We start from the raw sequence: 26994 nt of genomic DNA on the forward strand, positions 1-26994 counted from the left end.
CATCTGAAATTATTATCCCGATTTTAAATTGTGTTGCTTGGGACAGGATGTTCTCGGCGAGATAAAACTCAGAAAACTCTTGTCTCAGATCTTTAAGATCTCTCGAAATATAAATAGCTTATATATAATCGGATTCCAAATTTTTTTGAGATTAATTATAAAATTTTTTACATTCCCCAGAATCGTTTGTAAATTTTAAACATCTGCAAAACATGCTTTGTTTAATATAAAAACCGAACAAAAACAATATGACAAACATATTTTACTTACAATTAGATGAAGACTTTTTCTGTCATTTTTTAAATTAAAACATTAGTTGAGATTCCATATCAGTCGTTGCATCTCGAAATAATAATTAGATATGGAACTTTTTTTCGAAAAGACATTTCCAAAATTTTTCATCGCAAGTATGGAGATACATGTTTGCTAAGTATCACGTTTGATGCAATTCGATACGATCATTCAATGTAAGCTTCTTATTACAAGCTTGAAGTACATTTACATTCACTCAGTCACACAAGAAATATATCTCTAGAAAATATTTCTTTTAAAGTTAAAAAAGAAATAAATTATATATATATGTATATAATTTTTTAAAATAAATATATAATGATGTATATATATATATATAAAAATATAATAATATTATATAACAACAAAATCAGAGAAAAATAAATATTTACATAAATTTTTTTTGCAAAAAAGATTATACTATAATACTAAATTATATAAATAATTATTGAATTATTGTAATAATATAATGTGTAAATAAGGCGTTATGTATTAAAAAACTTACTCCTTAGATTAATCAATAAATTAGATAACATTAAGATCAAATCACTTACTGATTTATATCAACTGGCGAGATTCTTTGTTCTGGGCTGATCATAGGCCGATTACTGTTGTCCCATGAATTGTGTCGACGGTGACTGTTCTTGTCCTTGTAGGCTTCGGCAATGTTATTGTAACTGCCGACAATCCTGCGCTTGTCGAGCTCCTTCAGTACCTTCTCTGGCATATTGCTAGCTGATATGTACAATCCACTACCAAGAGTATTCTAAGAGAAGATATATATAGCAAAATTGAGAATATTATGTATGGTATATTTATAGCATGGAGTGAAGTCTTAAAACACAGTGATATCTAATAAACTTTTAATCTAACGAGAACTCTCTCTCCTCTAGTCTCACACATTATTTTATAATATGTGAGACTAGAGGAGAGAGAGTTCAATGAATATATTGAAAAAAAGTTTTTTATAATTTTTATATAATATCATAATTATGGATATTATAATAGTAATAATAATTATATTTAAATAATAACTATAATAGTCATAATTGTGGTATCATGTAATTATAGTCTTACGGAAATAACGATTTCGCTGAAACAAAATCTAAAAATTAAGCTAGATACAGATCTAAAAGTAATTTTATTAGTCTATTAAAATAATTATAGAAGATGTTTAAACTACTTGCTCTAGAATGTTAAAACTTTTACAGCGCATTGCTCATCATGTTTGAATTTTCTATATAATTATTGATGATTCAACAAAATTATTTTCAAATCTATCTAAATTTTTAGATACGAAATTGTTTTTTTTCATACACAAATATCAAAAACTTTTCTTCTTAGTGTGACTTAATTCTTTCATCAAATACAGATTATCGTTTCAGGTCAACTTCGATCGTACCTTGGAGAAGGAATACACCGGACTAGGAGCAGCATTCGGATTCGTCCAAACGTTAGTTGCACCAGGTACGTCTTCGTTGTTGTCATTCAAAAATAATTCCGCCGAGTACGAAGGTCTCGCTGGTATTATGGGCGATCGGCAACAAACTCTGTAAAATATCATAAAATATTTATTGTAAAGATTCGCCAAGTGCAAAGCGTTAAGTCTAATAAAAAAGAACTAGGACAACCGAATCGCATTAAATAAATTTAGGTATAGAAAATTCAAACAGAACCATTTTAATCATTAATTTCATAAAACATTTTGTACATGAAATACGCAGGATAGTCGCGTGTATAAGCTCGCGTGATTCTCTTAAATTTCTTGAAATCTTTCGATACTACTGAAAGAAGCTGTAGAGAATATTCTTAAAAGATTCGATTTAAATATAAACATAATACGAAAGGCCCAAAAAAATAATATAGGTATATTTCGAATATTTGTCTGCAAGCACTAATAATAACATATATGTTTCGAATATTTATCTTGAACACTCGCATTGAAAATATCATTCAGATTGACTTACAAGTTTACGTCCTCAAGTTTCTTGAGCAGCCTCTCGTTTTCCCGGCAAACGAGTTCCTGGTCCCGTATCACTTGATCCCGCGTGGCATAGAGCTCCGCATTCTCTCGTCGTAGTGCCTCGTTTTCGGTGATGTATGCTTGGATCAACTGGCTCAGTTCCGAACTCTCCATTTCAGCTAATTTCTCGAGATCCACCGGTGGCGGTGACACGGGTATCAATCTTTCGCCTGCAAACAATCGATAAGGATAACAGAAAAAAAGAAATCGTCAACGAGTTATTATTCTAATCTTTGAAAGTAGCAATTGGTTTAATCGATTTATCATTATTATTTTAACATGAAATTATTAAAATATTATTTTTGTGTATACATTATTATTTATTTAATTTATTAAATTGTTCATTCATTAATTCTTCATTTCTTCATTAGTGATTAAGATTTTTTTTAAATTGATATACGTAGAAGATTCAACAATTAGCAAAACAAATTCCTATACTAATTTTTTTTACTGTTTAAAAATTACGCCAATAGTTTGAATTATTTCTCGCGTTTATCATAACTATAGACATATAGATTATACAGGGTGTTTCCAAATTAAATGGCAAAACTTCGGGAGCGTGTAGAGGAGTAAAAAACTAAGAAAAAAAGTCCTATAGACATATGCTCCTTTTTGCTTTGTTTCGCAGGAAATCACGAAAAAAGAAAAAAATATATTTAATTTATTATTTTAATTATTTTATTTATAAACTTTTTAATGAAGATTTTGTTCGAAATGTGCACCTCTTGCAGCAATACAAGCATTGCATCTGTCAAACACGGCTCTTGTAGCAGCCAGGCACTGTTCTTGCGATATTCTGTTCGCTGCAGCTACGATACGATTTCTCAAATGTTGCTCTGATTGAATAGGCGAAGAATAAACTTCTTGCTTCAGAGTACCCCATGCATAGAAATCTAATGGCGTTAAGTCGGGCGAACGAGTTGCCCAATGTACTGCTCCTCCACGTCCAATCCATCGTTGTGGGAATTTTCTATCTAACCAGGTTCTAGCGACTCTGCTGTAATGAGCAGGGCATCCATCTAATTGAAACCACATTTCAGTACGTTGTTGTAATGGGATGTTTTCTAAATAGTCAGAAAATTCATTCTCCAAGAAATTTAGAAAACGGTCCCCATTTAATCTTGCAGGTAAAAAAAACGGTCCCACTAAAACGTCGTTCCAAATTCCAAGCCAGACATTAACAGAAAACTCTTGCTGAAATTTGTATTCTCTAACAGACCTGGGATTTTGATGAGCCCATAATTCCTTTGATTAATTATTCCACCTCTGGTAAATGTTGCCTCATCTGACCACATTATTTTAGATGGAAATAAAATATCATTGTGGCATGTCTGAAGGTACCAGTTACAAAAGTTCAATCTGTTCCAATGATCTTGAGGTAATAAATTTTGCACTTTTTGAATGTGGTAGGGATAGCGATTATCTCCTTTTACAGTTCGCCAAATTGTTTGTGGTGACACTCCCAATACAGCCGACGCATTCCGAACGCTGGTCTCAGGATGATTGTCAAAATGTTGTAAAATACGATTCCCTGCCTGCAAATCTCTTCGTAACGCTGCTTGAAATCGGTTGTTTTCTTGTCGAATTGAAAATGATCCAGTCTCTCGCAATCTATTAAATGTCAACATAAACACTCTTCGGTTTGGCACTCTTCTGTTTGGAAATCGTCGTGCATATTCTCGCACCGCCTTTAAAGCATTACCGTTGCAGAAACCGTATACAAAAACCATATCAGCATATTCACTATTAGAATACGTACGCGGCATATTGCAAAAGACAAAATTCATCTACTGTTAAAGGCTTTCAAAGAGCGACTGACAAATTCATAACAGAAAGTGGAAAATGTAATCAAATATGTCGGTGCTAGATATGGCAAGAAATGTAAACATTTTTTTTCGATTTCTCTGAAACGGAGCAAAAACGAGCATATGTCTATAGGACTTTTTTTCTTAGTTTTTTACTCCTCTACACGCTCCCGAAGTTTTGCCATTTAATTTGGAAACACCCTGTATATGTCTATTATAATCGTGATATTATCAATAAAAAATGAATAACAAGATAATTATATGCTAATAATACTTTTCGATTCGCTGCGATGCATATTTTGAGCTTCGTTACTGAGATGAAGAGTCATCCTTAAATGGTCGTTTTCGGTCTGAAGAGCCCCCACTTCACGTTTCAAACTGAGAATAAGAGCTTCGCGTGGATCCTGTAAAGAAATGAGTGTCAGGCATTTAAAAATCCCTTCTAAAATCTATTCGAAGCAAATGATCTTACCATCACTATAATAGGCTTTGTGGAGATCTTTTTGGCTCTCGCAGCGTATCTCAAAGTGTTTAATGTTTCGCTGGCATTCGAACGAGCCGGTGAAACGCAGGCAACCTAAACATGTAATGACCGATATTGTAATAGTAAAGTTACAATTGCAAAAACTGAATGAATTGGAATTTACATTATTGGCACATTTATCGCATAAACAATATTAATAACATTTTTTGGAAACATCGTTATCAATCGCGAACCAATTTGCTACAAAAATCCACTTATCAACTCACCATTAACGTAACGCCATTTCCAGCAAGACTGTCGGCCAAAAGCTTTGTCAATTTACTATCCCGATAAGGAATATGACCACTTTTCCGTTTTCCATCGCTTAAGGAAGCAATGCAATATCCTGTGAAAAATATACAAGTGACACTTATCCTTCTACGAGAAAAACTCAAATTTAAAAAGTTAGATATCTGATGAAATCATAAATAAAAAATATCGTGCTTTCCTCGGATGATTTTATGAAATGTACTACCTGGGAGACTTTTTGCGAAAAACTTCTTATTGTTTTGTTTCACGACCGTTATCGCGAAAGTTTATTGATTATTTTCCATATATGGAAGGCACGTCTTTTCACATGTCAGTAATTTAATAGTCTAGCTATCGATTACTTCAACTATTCTAAATAATAAACGCGCTGCAATTTCAAAGTCAAGATCTAATCTAATTTTCTGATAAATGAATTATTATCGCTATTTATAGTAAAATGATAGTGAAATGTGACGCAATTTTTATTATAGTTTACAATAGGGCTGTTCTTTGTGGCTGAACTAAGTATACACTTGTAAAATGAAACAGATATATATTTGAAGTTTGATGAAAACGAGATGGAAAGTTTTAATGCAGTTCAGCAACAAAAAACAAGCCTATATAGTATCGGTTGTAACATAAACAAGTTTTATATATTTTAATTATCGAGTTATATGGAAAAAATTATCGTTCTTTCAATTCGGACATCAAAAAATATTTCGAGTTAAAGGAACGACAATTTTTTCTACACACAGCTCGATATAATTAATTAGGATACGAGGACTCACCTAATACCATGAGACTTTTATTAATATTATTCGCTTCTTCCAAGGTTTTGCCCTCACTTTGGGTTTTCTTCGTCATTTCGCTTCCGGCAAGATCCACGAAATTAATTTTACCTTGTTTCGAGATAAACACACCGTTCTCCATCTATCGACATGAGAGATGGTTATATTAGCCTTCGTTATAAATTAATTCGGATCGCACAACGAGAAATGACGGTATAAATTAGTCGACGATGGAGTTAATTTTGTCTTGTTGAGAGATGAGTACTAGTTATTCGTATATCTACTGTTTTTAATGTAAGCGAATGATTATACGATGCAAAGTGGCAGTGAAATAAATTTAACTTTTATTAGCCCTAATAAGCGGCAGAAAAACCAATATGTTGTTCTGATGTTTTCAACGCTTATCTTTGAGTGTATTTTCATCTTCGTCTCAAGGGAAATATGAATAATACCTCGAAATATCGTATTCACTTACTGCTTGCTCAGAAGTTATATTTATAGTCAAAATTGAATGGCTTCTGCTGGAATATTCGTTCATATTGTGCGTACCGATCGATCTATTTCTCATTCCTATAAAAACAATGATTATTATAAACCACATTATAAACAACATTCCACAATTTCCAATTGATTTCCAATTTCGGAATAAGAATAACGAAAACTGGATCTTTGCACAATGGAATTCTAAAAATCTGATAAATACAATAAATATCACCTAGAAGAAAATATAATTTTAGATGTTATTATAATTATAATGCCAGAGAAAGTCGTATAAAAATAATTTAAAAATTTACTGGATGGAATCTTATGACTTCCATGACGAAATCGCTTATTTTTTAGTCTTACCTTCTTCGAGAACCGCCAAAAGATCGTCTAGTTCCTCACATTCCACCGTGAAGAGATTTTCGACAAAGAATCCGCGCGTCTTTTTACTCCATCGAACTGCCAAAGGTTTTCTCGAAGTGCCGGGATTTAAGAGATCTATCACCTATTTATTTATTTATTCATACTCGTTTATTTGTATATTATCATCATTTTTATAACAGAATTTACTCTTTGCGACGATAATAATAGCTGTTTTTATTTTACACGTATAAAATGAAAGAAAAAGTTTATCTTTTCTTATGATAATTAAAAAATAGACGCTTATTTTAGTGTATTATCTACTTAGACAATATGTTATCATTTTTAAAGACAAACCTTCTCGTTATAGATTTCCAGGAAGGAAGCCTTCAGCACAAAATTGCACTTTTCGTGTTCTTGAAGGACTTTGAATAGGTAGACGAAGGAACGGAAGACCAGACCATGGTCCTCCGAGTACGGATCCATTTTGTCGAACTGTTATAAAAAATTATTAAATTAACTTTATAAACATAAAAAAAATATAATGTAAAAATGAATTAGTTTAATTTCACAGCATGATTTAATGTATAAAGTTAAGATCTTAATTAACTTTTAAATAGATAAAAATTCTAATATATATGTTTTATTTCATTATCAAATATATTAAAATAATTGCAATTACTTTATATTAGCTAAATTGTGTTATTTAAAATTAAAGAAATTACTCTCGTTGAAATATATTATTACAGCATTCTCTCATTATTATTAAATAAATAAATAATTATAAATAAATATGAATTAGTTCATCAATATATATTTTTTATAACGTTCAAATAAACGGATAACAAATAAAGCTTTCTCCGTTTCTTTTTTTTTTGTATGTTTCGAATTCTTTATATTTTTTTACGCGAGAAATAATTACGAAATATATATTTCAGCAAGATATTTTTCACATACGGTTCTCTATTTATTCCTCAAACGTACTTTTTATTGATCATTTGAAAGTGTTGCTTTTTATTTAGATATGACCTATCGAAATTTCATTGTTACGTTTAGTTGCAAGAAGAGACGTTACGTGTAACTTGAAACGCATTATCTTATCTACGAAAGACAATCAACTTTAACCTTCTGACTAGCTATGTAGATATTGATCACTAACGTCACCATATTACGTATCGCATTGTCTTTTGCATTATGTGGAAGTATGTGCTTCGATACAATTAAAAAAGCATTTCGCATAACTTACGATTTTTTTCGTTATTGTTTCGAAAATCTCAAAAAATATGGAAATTAATATTTAGGACGGGATCTACGTTATGATGAGAATTTGTCATGTTTTTTATTTGCATTATTGCTAAACACAAAATAAAAGATCACACAATTGAAAATAATTTCTTAAAAAAGATCCATAACAAAATGGTGACTTCTTTTCTTCGCTTACGAGTCTCGGAGGTCCAGTCAGGGTATGCGTTTTGCCACTTCCAGTCTGTCCGTAACAAAACGCGGTGCAGCTAAAGCCTTCTACCGCCATTTCGATGAGGTTTTTAATACCGGAGTACTGCAGGATATCCTCCTGTGTAGCATTTGGCTCAAAAACGACATTGTATGAGAATACCTTCGGCTTTTTATCACCGCTGCTCGTAACCGCGTCGCACTGCAAGATAAAAGACGTATTAACGTGTTATGTTTAACTTGACTATTGGAAACGTCGTCAATAATGGCATGGAAAAATGTGTAGACAAAACTTGACTTGACTTCAGAAATCGAAAAATGTAGACCGAACAAAATGAGAGGACAGACTCCCCCACATAGCATTCTTTATCCAAGGCAAGACATTCTTAAACGTCTTTAAGACGTAAGAGGACATTTCTGAATGTCTTTGAGACGTTTCTTGAAGGTTTATGCTATACGGAGATCATTTTATGGACAATATAATTTTTACACTTACATATATCTGTCCATCACCAGGAAACTGCACGGCCATTTCGTCACCGGATTTAATTTCCTTATTACTGAGCGGACGAACTCTATAAGAAAAAGAGAAAATAGACGTCATAATAATTTTAAGTCATTTTAAATCAACCGATATGAATCAAACTAAATACCTGACGACGACATTTATATTATTTTCTGGAAGTAGATGCTTCGTTGCAATTATCCGCTTATCGCCGTCTATTAATCTTTCAATGCTGCCAGCCCTGAAAGGACGTAATCTTTGAGATCTATTATTAATATGTATTAATGAAAAATAAATTCAATTTTTAAAGAGCAATAACGATTAATAAATTCAAGACTTGACGCATATAAATATAATTTATCTATGTAAAATGTTTAAGAAGCAGAAATTAAAGTAAAATTTAAAACTTTTGTCTGTATCTACCCGATAAATAATTATTTATTATCTTTAAAATTAAAAAAGTGAGTAATATTAGTCATCATTATTAAAGGCAATCATCTTTAAATACAGAGTACGCTGTGTATTGTTATTTAAATTCTATATAATTAAAAATTATTCCTATATAAAAGTTGCTGTAGTTAAAGATTTCTTCATGGACATTCTTTTATGTTAAAAAATGTACATGTTAAAAAATATACATAGGACGTCAAGCACAGCTGCGGTTATTATCATCACATACATAGCTACCGTTTCTATTATTAAACATCACGACCACCGATCTAATTCCGTAAATTAACGACGTTCCATGAATGCGCAATCGTAAATGTCCGATGCGGAAATGTTCAGTCAATCGTTCGATTGACCTCTAATCGGGCGGCCATCCCTTATAATTCATAAGACACCAATCGAACCGTATCGAGTCGCGAGTCGATCGCGTGTTTGGCCGCATTATCCAGGCGCGATTTCTTTTTCATCTGGAACGCCGCGGCATTCCGAGAGACCTTCCTCAATGATTTAGAACAACGATGTTGGTAAATATCAGATCGTCCGATCGATTACACGTCGCAAACGGCGATTCTTGAGAGGTTCTCGTTACGGAATACGAAATATCCTGTAAATCTCGTACTCAATATGTTTGTGTCATTCCACGCTGAAACTATTTCCTCGAATGGACGAATATCGAATAGCTGGGCACGAAATGTCGCTTTGATGATTACAATCTTCGAAAGACAATACGATTTGCATTTGCCATGATAACAAATTAGTACAATGACCCGCAGAAAGTAAGAATTATTCAGAGTTATTGAAAGAAGACTTCCTATTCTCCCTTTCTCTCCTTGCAGTCGATAAACGACATTGAACTATATATTGTAAAAGTGCGTACATCCATTGTATCGGCCACGTGTATATGATTAATATCAAAAAAGACACCTACAAGGACGACTTATTCTTGATTTTATCTATCCGATAAATAATTATTTATTACTATTGAAATAAAAAACAAATGGATAACATTTCAACGTTATTAAAGGCAATTATCTTTGAATACAAAGTACGTTGCGTTGCCACTTAAACTCTATATAATTAAAAATCTCCCTATATAAAAGTTTCTATTAATTAAAGATCTTCGCGTAGACATTCGAGCTTTTATGTACTACATAGAACGTCGAATCGATTGAAAGGACACTTCTCATTTCCTTTCTCTCTCCACATTTGTATATGGAAAAAACGATTGTGCTGAAGTATCTTAAAAGTTAGCCAGATATAGATCTGAAAATAAATTGTTGCTATAACAATAAGTTTTGATGATCCAAACAAAATTATTGTATCCAACTAAAGTTTTAAATATTTCAGCAAAAGCGTTCTTTCTATATAGCTGCACCTATGATGTATAATTAATTATCTGAAAATAATTGTATAAAAACTAAAACGTTCTGGCCCGTATTTAGAACGCGTTTGTATGATGTTAGAGCGTATTTAGCATATATAGTTCATGTTACGTATACTAGAACTTCAGACATAAAAGCGCGTATTTATCGATAAAAGCGCGTTCTGAATACAAGTCTCTATGTTTCATGTATATTCTTTAATTTCTTTGGAATAGAATCTCACTCTAAAAGAACGAAAATTGAACCAGTTTTAAAAAAGAGTAGCTCAATTTTCAATCTTTAAGAATGAGATTCACTCTTAAAGTTTTAAAGAGTACGATAGCGGTGTACATTCAATTACACCTTTTTCTCAATTCAATTAATTTGCTTTAAACGGTCTTTCGTGGTCGTCTAAGGGATACGAATTCAGAATAACATTTCTCTTTGTATGTACACATACGCGACTCACATGCGAGGTAACTTGGTGCTTGTTGTTTTACAAGTAATTGTCACATGTGAATACGGTCGCGCACGTTGGAAGTGTTTGAACGATTTCTATAAGACTTGACGACCGCAAAAGTCTCTCGGTTCACTAGAAAAACTCATGTCGCCCTCGTTGGTGTCTTCCTCAATATTATAATCATACACACATGTGAACGATCGATACAATGAATACAGTAGACATACGCATATTTACAATACAGTTCGACGTCGCTTATCGATTGCAGGACCTTGCAACGCGACCTCCCATAGTCATAGTTGATATCACAATGACCACCCTGTATATATTCGTGTGTAATTATTTTGATATTATCGTCAGTCCGTCTCTTTTTTCTTTTTCGTATATAATGCGAGTCATTGGAAATAGAATGCTTGAACGTCTCTCTCGAATGTCAAGATTTGGAAAGATACGCGGAGAACGCAAGTTCAGATGATAGTAAGCATTTTCAGCGTTCTAATCTAACGTTTAATGTAAATTATTTTATTTTACGTGTATATACACAAATTCGCGATTGTGTTTAAATGGCGGAGATGAGCTTTCATGGTCACGGCGAAAGTAGGTGTGAAATGAAATGCGCAATTGTTATTCAAATACAATCGCGTGCCGCGATTGCAAATTCAGGACTGTAAAGAAAACATTACAGTGATAGATCGTCACTCATACTGACAGTGAGTGATATTTCATAAAATATTTATTAATATGCGACTTGCGTGATATATGTTTGTCATAGTCTATCGGGAAATTGGGAAATTACTTAATTTGGGTGCGGTCAAAGCCTCACTACAAATGCTTTGAAGCACTCGATTGATCAATCAAAGAATTAAAACATTTGTAATATTACGTTGACTGTATCTTTTGTGTGATACTTTGGCACGCGCGATTTAAATATATTTTTATTGAAAAGAGTTCTTTAAACTCTGCATTCAAATTATATTAATTATACATACTCACATAATTCAATTAAAATAATTTAGTATATTATCAAAATATAACTATAATACTTATAATATGTTAAACATTTTTTAAAAGGCATTAAATTAAATTACGTGAGATTAATTCAAATTGTAATTGAATTAAATAAATAATTTAATAAAAATCCTATAAAAATAGTTTAATATAGGCTATAATTTATTTCGATTTATATTTTATGTAATAAAATATTATGTATATGTGTTATTTCATAACAACATAAAATTGACCGTACGAGACCGAGAGAAAAACAGTAATGTTCCTATAATCGATAAGCAATGTCAAAGTGTATGATACCGGAAACGTGGAAATGCCCGTGCGTGTGTGAATTCTTAGTATCGATGCGGATCGTGGTGGAGTTTACACAAGTGTTCTATATGTAAAATCGAATAAAAGTGGCAAACGCGCGCGAGTTACTGTCCTTCTTGATAGCCGCATCGTGTGTCATCTTTGTCCCAGATCTTCCGAACGATTTCCAGCTAGGAAAATCTATCGTGTCAGGCCAATTTTCTTACTTGCAGAACCGCGAATCGATAGAGAAATTGTGCGAGATCGTATAATCTCGAAAATCAACTACAAATAAGCGTGAAAAATAATACGCTAAATTATATATTACAAACATTATGTTGTGAAGCGCTACATAATTTATTGATACATACCATTATGTTAATATATACTTGTGTACTAATAATCAGACATCAAACCAGCTACTCAGCTTCAGCCTTACCTTTGCATGCTCGAGTGCCTATTATTTGTAATATAGTTATTATTTCTTTGATATTTTATATTGTCATCCATACTCTCAATAGAGCTATTATTATTATTATTAATATTGTAGTTTACTTTAATTATTAATATTATTTAAAAAGTTTTGAACTCTTTTCATATTATTTATTATTTACATTTTTATAGGTACTTTTCAATGATATCTCTAATTGCAATTTTATAATGAAATTATGTAATTATTAATTAAAATTCTATTCTATTCTATTATTACTATTTTTGTGTACACATTTTATTTTATCTTAAGTTCTTTTTAAGCTTAAGTAAAACATACATAATATGTTTTGTGACGTATTTTGTTATCTTTACCTATCGTTTCTTTTACATAAGTAAAATGTGGCAGTTATTTAACGCGAGTGCCACTTGATTATGAAATATTAAGCATTGATTAAAACTGTCAATTTCAACTGACATATTTTTGCATAAAATCTATGTCAACTTCCGTGCTTATTTATTAATTTCGCATGTAACGTAATCATTCTGATATTATCGCGACAAATTAAAACGATAAAGCACATAACGTTTCGATAATCGAATTTTTCGATCACGCATATTTGCGCGAATGTAATATATCACTTCAACTTGTCACGTAACGATCGATTGTCGAAGCGGTTTTTCGTCGAGCGTTTATCGTCTTTCCAACTATATAAATTGGTACGTTTCATTGTCAAAAAAATTTACGAGAAATTTATGCGAAAACTTGCAATACAAGTATCATTATGTACCCAAAAATGTACATTTCAATACAAAATGAAATATATATTACATTATTTTACGAGATAATTTGAATATTTTTTGGCAAGTTTACATAGATTTATATATATAGATTATTTAAATTTATCGGAATAAAATTGATATATATTAAAACATACGTAATATAATTTTCGGATTAAACATGGATATAAAAAGTAACAAAAACTTAATTATAATTTTCTAATTTATTCATAAAGACAGAATACAAAATAAATTGTCAATTTCTGACTCTTTCGCCTGTTATCATTAATTTTTTTTTTTCGACAATATTTTTACCGTTAATGCTTCGCCATTTCGGTCATACATTTTTCGGTCGAGCAAATTCACAGTAATTTTGTCGCCTGAGTTCAATGATATATTGTCCTTCATATCTATTATTAGACAGGAAAATGTGATATATTTTATCAAAGATACTGCACAGACGCACAATTATATTTCTTACCATGATTTGATGATGATATTACTTATAAGTTTATCGTTCGAATAAATCTTTCGATAATTATAATCATTTTCTGGTATAAAGAATTACTACTTGCAGATTAAAATGTCAGATCTTTCTCAGAAGAAAATTCAATATCTCTATATCATTATTATTTATATTTGCATTTTTTACAATTCACGGTTACAGATAACTTTGGCAGAATTTTGTTATTCATGTTATTAGACGTTATTTTTACAAGCATAAATATAAATGCATGGAATGAACGATTTTGCTGATCAAAAATTTAGGTAGGTCAAATCGGAAAATAATTTTATTGGACCATCAAAATAATTATATAGGATATTCGCGAGCAAAAGTTTTGACATTCTAGTAACCAACTTGAACATTTTACATAAATATTCTAATAATCCAATAAAATTATTTTAAATTCTGTCTATCTAAATTTATAGATGTTTCAACAAAACAGTTCTTTTCGTGTACAAATGTAATAAAATAAATGTACTAAAAAAATAAAATAAATAATAATTTATCATGCGATTACAATTAAGACATCAAGCTTAAACGGTGGAAATTTCAATGAATGATAATCTTTATAAACGAAAGAAAGTGTGTGCCAGATAACGGAAATACAACCATCTATAAAACTCAGGTACAAAGCAGTCTAGATCGATTTTGCGACTCGTTCGTTCCTCTCAACATACAGTGGCATCTAGAATACTCACTCGTTACCCCGTGAGTGTAATAGTACATTTTTCCCCTTTCCCTTGGTGTCGAAGCTACCGCTCTTTCCTGGACTACTTCCTCGAGAACCAGTTTGCTCGGCGGGACTGTTTCCTCGCGAGCCCCGTCCTCCACCTCTTCGTCCTCTCGACCTGCTGTTGTTTCCATGTTCTCGTTGGGGGCTCAGGCCGCGCGTCGGGGACGGATTTTTCACCAGCACCATTCGTCAACCTGCCGGGTCTATACATATATTATCTTAGTATTAATTTTTATAATCAACAAGTAGCTGTCGGTTATACGCGGTGTCACATTCCGAAAGTATCAATTTTACACATATATGTAAATTATATGTAAATATTATAAAAAAGAAAAAAGGCGTTGAGATACTTTTCAAACAAGATGGAGATATTAGGGTAAACTGCTGTTTATCGTGAGATTTAAGATCACGCTTATCTTGTCGAGATCTTTCCGGTAAACGCGCAAATTTGAAATGCGAATATTTATGCAATCACTTGCGCATTCAATGGTTAACTAATTATGGGCTTTTCGTGCATTATACTCGATTCGATTGCAAATCCTCGCCAAGCTTCGCTCACGATGATAATTAAGAGTTATCGCAATTAAAGCGAAAGCTACCTCGAAACGCGTCCTAGAATTGATTTTTGTGGAAATCATTTTTTCTGAAAACTGAAATATAAATAAATATAAAAAAATATGAATACGTACAAAATAAATAATTAATAATAAGTAAACTTAAGATATTTGATAGATGTAATAAATATAATAAATTCAGGAATAAATAAAAACGTAACATATAACTTATTATGACTAAAAAATCTATTAATTTAAGTTTTTTTCCAAGCAAAATCTCTCAATTTGATTCTCGAGTAATAAATCTTTCATAATTGAAGACTTAATTAAAGTCATTCTATTGAAGCATTGAAATCGCCGGCCTGCATCAATGCTTGCAAGTGATGGGAGATGAAATAATTTTTCTTCCAACGAATGATATCATCGTTCGAAGATCATGTTTTACTATCTTGTTGAAAGTAAAAGCAAACAAGAAAAACTAAATGACTCTAATGAAAATATTATGCACAACTCACATTAAAAGACAGACTTCTAATGAGTCTAATTCGCGTCAAGAAAAGTCGCTCGAAAAATTAAAGATCGATTAAAACAACAGTTCTATCTTCTAATTAATTTATACAATATCATTTTTCCGTGTTTTTTCTGCTACGATGGAATTTATTATTTGACGAAAATGTCACGAATTGATATTCATTCTCTCGGCTATTAATTCGCGATAATTAGAAACTTCTCTCGTCTCGCGTATAATATATGTGTGCGTGTGTGTGTGTGTGTGTGTGTGTGTGTGTGTGTGTGTGTGTGTGTGTGTGTGTGTGTGTGTGTGTGTGTGTGTGTGGAGAAGAAATGTGATTTTTTAAATAAATATCACAAAATTATATTTTTTAATAATTAATAATAATTATTACCGATTAATAATTTGCAATTAATAAATTATAATATGCATTAATGAATTTTAATGAATATAATTGTAGAAAAATATGGAGGAGATAATATCAGTCCATTATTTCCAAGAATCATTATTTTCCATTTATTATTACCCGAAAAAAAAGATAAGTTCCAACAAAACGCTCATCTCTCTCTAATAGAGCACGTAGGATTTTCATAATTGAAAAGATTACTTAGGCCTTATTGAACTTAAATCCAACGTATAACGTCCTCGAGTGTATAGTCGGTAGATACAATCTGCCGACGGAAATGCACTTACATTCGCAATTTCATGTATCGTCTGGAAAACTCTTGGCACCTTTTCGAAACACGCAGCTAGCACACGATCACCCACATCGCTGCCGAACAACGTGTGTTTTTTTCGATTCGGTTAAAAGAATCGCGATTTTCCCCGTCTATGTTATCGAGGAAGTGGCTCAAACATGAGAGGCAGGAGACGTTTCCGCTGCGTGCAGTAGCAACAACCACCGGCGTCGTACTGACAAACGGGGGTGAGTCTTAACCTGCGGGAGGCCATCGAGGGGCATAGTTTTCCTATAGTCGGTGTCGCGTCGATCGAAAGCCACGGCTGCTCGTCACAACAACCACAGTTATTGCTATTAGTCACTACCACCGCTGCAATTCCACCGCTACCCTCGCCTGCAACACGGTCATCGTCCACGTGGACTTGAAATTACATCACCGCGAACTTGACATCGACAAGCGACGACGACAACGATGATGTCGATCGACAGTAGACACTTCGTACTTACTAACGTAATGAGTATTATTCGTTAAAGTATATTTTCAAAAATGATATTTGTAAGCTTGTATAAAGAAATTCTTAGAGAAAATTTGGAACCAGATCTGGAGATCCAAAATCCGGTTCATTACCTACTTACAAGGAAATCCAAGTGTCTCCCTCCAGCTTTTTTTATGAGCATGAAAATTTTTTAAATTTTAATTATTAAGTACTCTTTATCATTCAACTTTTATATTTCAAATATTTTTTTTATCTCTTACGGTTTCGATAATTTCCGAATAATCGATTTTCTTCAAAGGGGTATTGCACCCTCTAAAAGTGTTCTTATAAAAGAAATATGTGTTCTTTATTTTGTCTAGAAAATAACATATTCAAAGTTCATCAAAATCGGAGAGGAACACTTCTATTGGCTCTTACTAGTTCATTACTTGGATAAAAAAAACTTAATTTATACATATTCGTTATCTTCTCTCGGAGAGGATCGCGTATCTCTGAGAGGATTAATACACTGAATCGAATAGGATGAACGTCGTCTCGGAAATTTGCCGTCTGAACGGAAATTCGATGTTTTGAAAAGCGCAATGAGTGAGCTTTGAGACACCTGACGTCGAATTTCCGGAGTACACGCGTAGTGCATCACGGAGTTGAGTGCACTCGATTATACATGAGGGTCGGTTATATCCGACGAAGGGAAACGTTCCCGCATTTCTATCCACCTTAGATATGCTTCAAGAAATAGCTTCTTTGTGGACTTTGCACAATGTCAGATGACAATTCTACAATAATTTGTAACGATACTTGGCACGTTAGTGTTAGTAAGGCAATGCGTTCAGTTTGTAATCGATAGCATCGGGTCAATTAGACGTACACAGAAGACTCGGGAATATTAGATTACAATATGTATTCTAGTATTCTCAGAACAAGATTAAGAACTTTAAAATATTTTGTTTTGGATTTTAATTCTAAGAAAAATATGAAAAATATGAATTTATTATATACATCGAGTATATAGACGTAAAAATCAATTCAAATTCGAATAAAAAAGTCCAAATGAAATACGAAACACTGCATGCATATAACTTATATTGTAGAACATGAAAATGATTTGTTTCGTAAATATTTAATTTTACATGTATATAATTTATCTTTGCGCCTCTAAATTTAATATAGTAAATACGAAAAATACATCACACTTATGGTGGAGGTATTCTATTTATATATAATACATATATTTCTATTTAAAAAGATATTAAAAATATAAAAATTTTCTATTTTACGAATTTATGTGCTATTTAAACCTGTTATTTATATAACAAGTAGGGCTCTATGATGTAAGGCCGACCTCCAACTTCTTAAGAATTTAAAGAAATTCGATTGTATATATAAAATAAAAATAAAAAAGTCCCCTTACGTCAGACTTGGTTGCAACCGTCACGCTATGAGAATCCGCTCCAAGACCCACGAAACCCACGGCCCCGCAGGACCCCGCAAGGTTCACACAGGGCACCTCGCGTGCGTCATATACACACGCACACCAGAAAACGAATTCCTCTCTCCTTCTCGCCGTTAAGTCGTTCAGCCGGCTAGCAGCCTGGCCTTCCTTCCTCTCTACCGCCGCCACCTTATGCCACCGGGGCACCGAAGAGGAGAGTTCTCCTTCAGACCGGCAGTTTCGTGTGTTACACCGTGGCGTGTGCATTGAACACCACGCGTATTGTGGTCGCCGTGAGACCATCCACCGTTATCCAACGACAACGACGGTTTTCCCGCGAGTACGTCGAACCCGTTGTAACATCGAGGACCGTGACTTCTATGGGTTCGCGAATCGTCAAATCGTGAACCGCGATTCCGTACGCCCCCGTTCTGATGGTGACCTGACGACGATGGATAAACACGCCGCCCGTCTGGACTCGTGAGCCGCCAGTAAACCCGAGAACGAGAGTACTTGAAGCGCGAAACGAAAGTGAGTACGAGCATTCCGTTTCTTCCGAACACGTTTTATCGCGGTTCACACAATTGTGGAACAGGGTAAGACGAAGGATACGAACATGGACGTAAAGTCCTCGCGTTTTATTGTTCTTTTTATTTTCATTTTTCGTTTACAGGGCTCACGCAATCGATAATTTATAATGTTAGCGACATTTTATATTTAATTAATCGGCACGCAATCATATATTTTAGATGCATTTCTTTAAAATATACTCGTATATAAATGTATTATTCCAATATCTAACTTTGACTATTGGCGCTTCTCTTATTTAATTGATGATGTATTCATATAACCGGTTCTGTTTCTAATCTTAATAATATTTAATTAATTTATATGAATGAAAAGAGTTAATCTGTTTTACGTTAATTTTTATTCTGTTATATTATTGTTGTAAAACGAAATAGGCATTTTTTTTCTAGATTTCTATAATATATCGTCTATTTAATCCTCTGAAGCAGACACTAAAATCTGTAACGCGCGGTTACTGATTTTTGCTGAGTCTGTGACTCATTTAATTTACTTTAATTCAAAATCACTAATTAATTTTGAGGAACCAAAATGACATAATTCGTCATAAAAAGATTGAATATTAAGTATATTTTAATAAAAATAATCCAAATTTGTAGATGTAATATAAAGAAAATTGAGTTGCTTGACATTTTTGACGAAGAGATTTATAATTGAGTGCGTCCAATGGAGTGGGTCAAATCTCTTCGTCAAAAATATCAAGCAACTCAATTTTCTTTATATTACATCTACAAATTTGGATTATTTTTATTAAAATATACTTAGTATTCAATCTTTTTATACGGATTATGTCATTTTGGTTCCTCAAAATTGATTTAATAATTTCTCTTAATCTTCAGAGTTGATGGCTTTTGACGAAGAGATTTATAATTGAGTGGGTCCAATAGACTTAAAATTAAACTTAATTCATCTTAAAATTAAAAAATAACTGAAGAAATTCGATGGTAGGAGAATACATTCAGTATCGAGAAAAATTTTCGAAAATTTAAAAGCGCTCCGGAATTTCTTTTTCAAACGGTTTTCGCGTGACCCGCGAATGAATGTATCAATTGCAATTTATACCATTGGCGTTTGGTGTGAGTCACGAGAGAAGGAAATCATGACCGCAACTCGCTCTTATTGAAAGAACACACAAATCGTCGCAGATGTTACGTCGCCACGAATATGTCTTGAATGCACTACAATGCAATCGCGTGAATTCGTATAAAGTCATTTTCAACAAATCGAGTTGATTATACTTTGCGCTGTTTGTTATCGTGATACATCGCTTGTACAAAGTATACCTATTTATGTCGAGGATGCTGTAGAAAATCACAATTCTATTTCTTGTTACGATCGCATGTCATACACACAAATCGTTTAATAAACAGACAAAACTGTCTCACACAATTAGCCAGATAAAATTCAGCGTTGATGTAATTTTTTATTTTGATATTAAAATATATGTACTAGTATATAATACTAGTATATAATATATATACTAGTATATTTATATTAAAATATATATACTAGTATATAATAAGTGATATTGTAACATAATTTCTTTTTTCTTTTATTAATAATTAAAATGCTTTAATCTTTGATTAAAACTGACCGAAAATATTCAATATAAGTTTTGACTTTGAAATAGCTTAAAAGAGTTGTCATGCATTTCGACAATAATTATACAATAATTTAATTAATATAATATTTGATATAATATGATTAATTATATACCGTCTAATTGTGATATTTATTATTGATGTTAAAATCTATTGAAAGCTTATCAAAGATTTCGTGGCCAAGATATTTTTTGAAAAGGCTGCTAAAATATATGTTTTAAAAAACGCAGTAGTATATTATATCGTGAAACAGTTAAGAGAGTGTTTTGAGAGGAGCGACTGAATCGTTGTCCGCTTCAAGCGAAGGTTAACGGTTTTTAAACACTTTGATGAAGATGTCATTGGTCTACCAAGGCCGGTTTTACGTCGTCGTGTTATTAAATTTTAAATATGATTCGATGCTCACTAGAATTTATTGAAGGATATTGTCGGGTACGACAATATCCTTCGATACAATTCTCAATATTGTCTATCTATAGCGTTATTTTTACAGAGATAAAAATTGTTTTTACAGAGAGTTTCCTCGACCAGTTTGAAAAATTGATTTGTCCCGTAATTGATTACAAATTTATGATAATTTGTAAAATGATGTTAAATTTCACACATTCATACAAGGGAACGTGTTACATTGCAAAAGTGATAAAAAAAAATTAACATTACCAATCGAAATATGACGTTTGAAATAAGTATGCTAGAAGGTCAAATGAACTAATAAATCTCTGGACTCAAAATCTAAATAGGTCTTCTTCAAATCCTACAACTTTTATTTGAAATATTTTTTTTAATGAATTATTCTCGAGATATTTTGTCTAATTTAAAATGGCCAAACATGTTCTGGCCCAATCAGATACAAAATTCATAGAATCCCAAGATTTGACCATCTACGCTGAAAGAAAAGATTGGCTGCTGCAGTAAATAGTAAAATATGGCATAGCATTTTTAATTGGCTGCAGCAGCCAATTTTTGGTTGCGTTAGCCAATCGAAATCCTATACTGACATTGCGGATAGGCTAACAAAACCAAAAATTAGCTGCAGCAACCAAAAATTGGCTGTTGCAGCTAATTAAAAATGCTATGCCATATTTTGCCACCTAATTTGCAGCAGCAGTCAATCTTTTTTTTCAGTGTAGAATATCTATTTCAAACGAGGTCTCTTGACTGGTAGCGTCAGTTTCTTAATATTACTTTTGAAATGTAGAACGTTCCCTTGTTAGACTCGTTAAAAAATAATATTTTTTTTTTTTAAAACGTATCTTTAAATTAATACATATTATCACGATGCAGCTTGCAACTGTTACACAATGACAATAATTTATTTGATGATCTTCCGCATTTTACGCAGGTCGATATGTCGTCCGCCAACAACAAGTGGCTCGTAAAATTCATCGCAATTGATACGGGATTCTGCGTAAATAATAGCCTAGAATCGTTGAATTATCTTTCTGAGAAGTGACGACTCGTCGTTAGAGGTAGAAACAAAAGCAAGAATTCGGTCGATCTATTGTCTATCGGATTGTTATACTCGTCGCGTGCTCGTGGGATCATCGGATTTCATTCAATGCGTGTACACTCGTTAGGGTACTTGAAAAGGAAGCGGGAGAAAGCGGACCTTCCTTCTTTTTAAGACAAAGGCAGAAATCCGATTCTCCGCCCGCTGTGAAAGTGATGATTAAACCATTTTAGATGACGCCGTATCTATGAATAACAATGAAGGGGGAGAATGAAATATGGGCGCGTAGAGTTATGTTCTCTACAGAAACTGAACCGAGCCGGATGAGGAACTGTGCCTCCACTTTATTCTCGCCTCCACTCAACGCTGTCTCGCCGTTTCACACTTGCGTTACCAAACGTACGTTCGGCAGTTTGACGGAACTGCTTCGGGGCAATTAACTTCACCTGACCTCATATTATTCGAAATCGAGAGAATAAAAGGAGATTGAAGACTGTAGACAATTATAAATTATACGTATAATAATTATGATCAGAATTGCTACAAAACTGGAAATTAAGAAATTATCTAGGAAATTGAAAACGATCAGAAAAATCAGGGAAAAGTTGGAGAATTTTGCAAAATTTTCTGGAAAATTAAAATTCTTTGGCTTTAAAAAAGTTTAATATATGTACATCACATCTACGTAGTTTTTTAATATTATTAACTTAACATTTAAAAATGCAAGTAGTTTCAGCAATATTAATAATAATTTACATTGCCATGTAAATTAATCTCTCAATAAATATTTAACGATTTTTAAATCAGGACGAAAATTCAAAAAATTTTTAAATATTATTGAAGTTAGGGATAATTATGTAACTTTGTCTGCATGGTAATCAGGAAAAAGTTGTAGAATTTTAAGATGAGGATTTGACGACCCTGATGATGGATGGAAACAATCGTAAGAACAATTACAGGTAATTATGTGTAAGCAGCTCCGAATAAAATGTAGCTAATTCTTTCACTTGTATTTGTCGAAATAGAAACTCAAGCAGAAAACAACAGTAAGCATATTACAAAGGTTTGAGCTTTCGCTTCCATAAATAAGAGGTCACGCTTAGAAAGTGCTACGATAAGGGTATCATCCGAGTTATTATATCTGTGGCTCGTTAAAATTGCGACATTAAAATAAAAACAAAAGAAAAAGAAGTAGAGGGAAGAATAATTTCGCTCTCGATTGCACCAACGCGAGACTAATGGACGAGAATGTTATCGCCGATGTTATTAGAGATCGTGCGCATCGTGTATCATCGCGAAAACTGGCACGCAAGTAATTGTACCGAGACCGAAGAAACGTGGGCAGGACCGAGCATGTCTGTTTCCCATAAAGTGCGTATTTAGCGGCATGAGAGATCGCAAGAACTCATTGATGGAAAAAGAACCGGGATGGTCGCGATCGCGAAAGAGAAAAAGAAGCGAGAGTTATGCGTCTCTCCCGCGAATTGATTAATTGCGATAGAACTGATATGTCTTAATCCAGCCACTCTCTGGGTGCTCTCTTCTCTGTTCTCCATTCAGTGAATACTTATGAGTTGAATAATTGCGGTTAGAGACTCGACTCAGCATTAGACTGATTGTAATTATAATGGGAAAAGTCGCAAAAATTAAATTTGAATCTATTATAACTTTCTTTTTTTCACAAAAATAATACAGTTGTCATAACAATTGACGACGCAAAGTAAAAGTTGTAATAGTAAATAACATGATTAATTATTCAGCATTCTAATAAAAATTATAGTAATGGACGTAATAATTTATACATGTATAAATGAATATATAATATAACGTCTGGATATAACAGGGCTGGAAATATTTAAAATAGTTCCATTTTAAATATGTATGATTGAAACAAGATCTTAGAAATTCTTAGTTTTTCGTAGTGGGACGTAAACTACTTTGGGTGCTTTCCATTTGATGACACAAGACGACACAAGTTGACACAAATATCATTCTATCTTTGTCACTCTCTGAATTTCAAGAAGGGTAGAACGACGCTTGTATCGACTTGTATCATCAAATGGAAAGCACCCTTTGCGTCCCATTATGAATATCTACGAAAAACTCAAGAATTTCTAAGATCTTGTTTCAATCTATATAATTTTTCTGTACTTTTTCGTAAAAATTTTTTTCCGCTATGGCAGGAAAAACCATTTTGCATTTGAAAACCATTTAAAATACCTATTTATCCATTTTACATTTAAAATGGATTCAAAAAACTTATTTTGCATTTTGCATTTTAAATATATTTTTTAAAAGTATTTTACAATTAATATTTTAAATGGAATTCGAAAAGCATTTTACCCAGCCCTGAGTATGGAAAATTAAAATTACGAGAATGGAGTGTACGAAGAAATTTTTTTACGCTCATACATGCACACTCACGAATTGTTGATAATCATATACTTTCTAGAAACAATTTTCAACTTTTCTCAAATGTCCTTTGCTTGTCTTGTTCACCCAATATTTTTATATTCGCGCATGTAATAATCACACTTATCCGCGCTGACATTTCACGGTTGGTGAATCTACGGTCTCGCGAGTGTAGTTTCCCAATTACTGGGTTGCGCGCAAGTTACATAACGACGGAAACCACATGAAAAATTCGTTATCCGGTCGTATTACACGATCGCCTAAGTCAGAACGAATTCCAGGCGCTCACCCAGAGATCGACGCTTTTTCCATCTAGATTATAGAGGAACGTTACCTGTCGTAAGCGTCGCGGATTTCCGCCCCCCGAAATCGGATCGCATTACGACGACGACAGCGGCGAGTCGATACCGAGATCAGTGACTTTTCGTAATTATTTACATGTCAGCAATTCCGATCGACGATTCTTCGGTATTCGACACGCGGAAGGACTCGGAAAGCAGAACGATTCGGCAGGTTCTCGTAACGCGGTTGTTTCACTTTCGATACGGTGCGGATTGAATGTCGATGCACACATGCGGCGTAAATTGTTGAGTAAATTGCGAGGAAATGTTACAGTGTATAAAATCCTCATAATTCCAAGCGTAAGATGTAACGACACTATCTAAATTTTGTGAAGTGGAATCGCACTCTGAAGAGTGAAAGTTGAGCCAGTCTTGAAAAAGAGTGGCTTAATTTTCAACTTTTAAAAGTAAGATTTCACTCTTTTTAGAGTGAATAATTTACTCTAAAAGTTTTAGAGAGCACATAAAGTAATTTTTCGCGAATGAATTGATAGATGTCGATCCAAGAAGACCTACTCTCTATCATCCAGTGAAAGGGTGACGATCACTGCGAATAAGAAACAACGCGAAATAACAAAGCGTGATATGGATAATTTTGTCCGATCAACGAACCGGGTAAAAGTCTATTCACCCAAGTCTAGATGATGCGGGGCTGACTTTTAACGCGTTGGATTCAAAGGAGGAGCGAACGTGAACCGAAAATAGATCGGCGCTTACTTGAAGTTCGCCGTTAAATCGACTCGCGGGTCTTTCCACCCGTGCTTGTGTTGCCTGACTTCTTTTTATTGTCCTCTCGCCCTTCGCTGTGCCGCGATTCGCTCCCGGTAGGTTTATTATTACACACGACATGCACATATTCTGCCTCTCTCTCTCTCTCTCTCTTTTTCTCTCATTTTCATCTTTCATCTTTCTCTCTCGTCACGTCTGGGCAAGCGGAGCTTATTAAGGCTCACTACTACCGCGGACAAACACCTTGAAAGCCCTGAACTTCAGGCCCAAGAAGATGACCGAGACTCAAGGTCGATCCGAATCCGAACCGGTTTCTCAAGAAAGATTCGGTGAGGAATACATAAGATCTCCACGCCTCCGCAATTTAATCCATTAGCCGTCAACAAGGGGTTTGATAAAGCGTGAGTAATAACGATATTTGCATTACTTTATCATTGTATATCTTATTTCATCAATGTTCAATCAGTAGCACAATAAGATACATTTTTAATCAATCGAGGTTTGATTATTGTCTTCTAGCTCGTATTCCATATAACAATACAAATATAATTTAAATTTTAATTAAATACATCGAAAAAGAATTGTGAAGCATACTTAAGAATTTTAAGCTTAACATTTTATTTTTGAAACACTTAGGACGGAATCCACAGTCCGGTCTTAATCTCAAGCAATGTCTTAAGATACTAATACGGTTCTCTGATTCATGCACTAGCTTAAGACCATCTCGAATCTTGAGCAACGTTTATGGATTCCGTCCTTAGTCTTCTAGACAAGACGACTATCAATAGTGTTTTCTAAATACAAGTTTCTAAATGTGACAAATCGCCTTATTTATCTCATTTATACACTGAAAAAAAAGATTGGCTGCTGCAGCAAATTAGATGGTTAAATATGGCATAGCATTTTTAATTGATTGCAGCAGCCAATTTTTGGTTGTGTTAGCCTATCGAAATCCTATATTGACATTGCGGATAGGCTAACGCAATCAAAAATTGGCTGCTGCAGCCAATTAAAAATGCTATGCCATATTTTACCATCTAATTTGCTGCAGCAGTCAATCTTTTTTTTCAGTGTACGTAATGTTTTTATTCAAGTGATATAAATATATTACTTTAAGGTATAATTTTTTATACGTTACGTTATAATGATATAAAAGAATTGAACAGTTTGAAGAGACGTTATAGTTATTCTATACCTCGCAACTATTTTAGGATTTGTTTATAATAGCATTCGAATAATGAAGTAAATCGTGGCACAGTTAAGAGGAGACAGCTTCTCGTGGAAAAACCTCTTCGAAGCGAGCCAAATCTTTGTCGTAAAAAGCCAGCTTACGTTGAAGCTGAAAATAGTTCTCGCTATGGGTCTCATAAAGCCATGAAACATACAAAAACGTAAAGCAGTAAGGAAATCATAACATTGAATTCGCTACTGGCCTTACTGGTCTCTACTGATTGGCCAATGCTCTTACTGCTTACGTCTTACTGTTTTACGTTTATAGGTCCGTCTACAATACACGCAGTAAGCTTGGTTTAAGAAATAAAAGTAAAGCCCAGTGTCCACGATGCTAGAAATCCGTCCGAGATCTCGGATGAAGAAAGAATTGACCAATCGCATTGATCATGTGACTAAATTGTTTAAATGTGATTGGTTAATTCTTTCTCTCTCCGAGATCTCGAACCAATTTCTAGCATCGTGGACACAAGGCTTAAG

At 33.3% G+C, this 26994-nt stretch overlaps 2 protein-coding genes across 3 annotated transcripts in view; one reads left to right on the forward strand and one right to left on the reverse strand.

The window, feature by feature from the left end:
* Positions 1–796: 796 nt before the first annotated feature.
* LOC108725713 (kinesin-like protein KIF12) lies at positions 797–16626 on the reverse strand. The gene is made up of 15 exons (XM_018452904.1): positions 16252–16626; positions 14459–14696; positions 8628–8720; positions 8471–8549; positions 7964–8176; positions 6880–7017; positions 6526–6667; positions 6155–6249; positions 5680–5821; positions 4870–4988; positions 4592–4696; positions 4394–4523; positions 2259–2484; positions 1694–1841; positions 797–1057 (listed from the first exon to the last, which is right to left on the reverse strand). Exons 2-15 carry the CDS (start codon positions 14677–14679, stop codon positions 842–844), a joined length of 2067 nt encoding a protein of 688 aa, XP_018308406.1. The 5' UTR covers positions 14680–14696; positions 16252–16626; the 3' UTR covers positions 797–841.
* Positions 1680–26994, forward strand: part of Myo61F (unconventional myosin 61F) — a 39098-nt gene continuing 13783 nt past the window's right edge. The window contains exon 1 of one of the 2 annotated variants that reach the window (XM_018452902.1): positions 1680–1758. The gene's annotated coding sequence lies outside the window, so the exon portion shown is untranslated. Of the gene's footprint in view, positions 1759–18420; positions 18698–26994 lie in introns of those variants that run through there. The other variant, XM_018452900.1, reaches the window with a different exon arrangement.

The sequence above is a fragment of the Mycetomoellerius zeteki genome, unplaced genomic scaffold, assembly GCF_001594055.1.
Source record: "Mycetomoellerius zeteki isolate Tzet28-1 unplaced genomic scaffold, Tzet1.0 scaffold355, whole genome shotgun sequence".
Lineage (NCBI taxonomy): Eukaryota > Metazoa > Arthropoda > Insecta > Hymenoptera > Formicidae > Mycetomoellerius > Mycetomoellerius zeteki.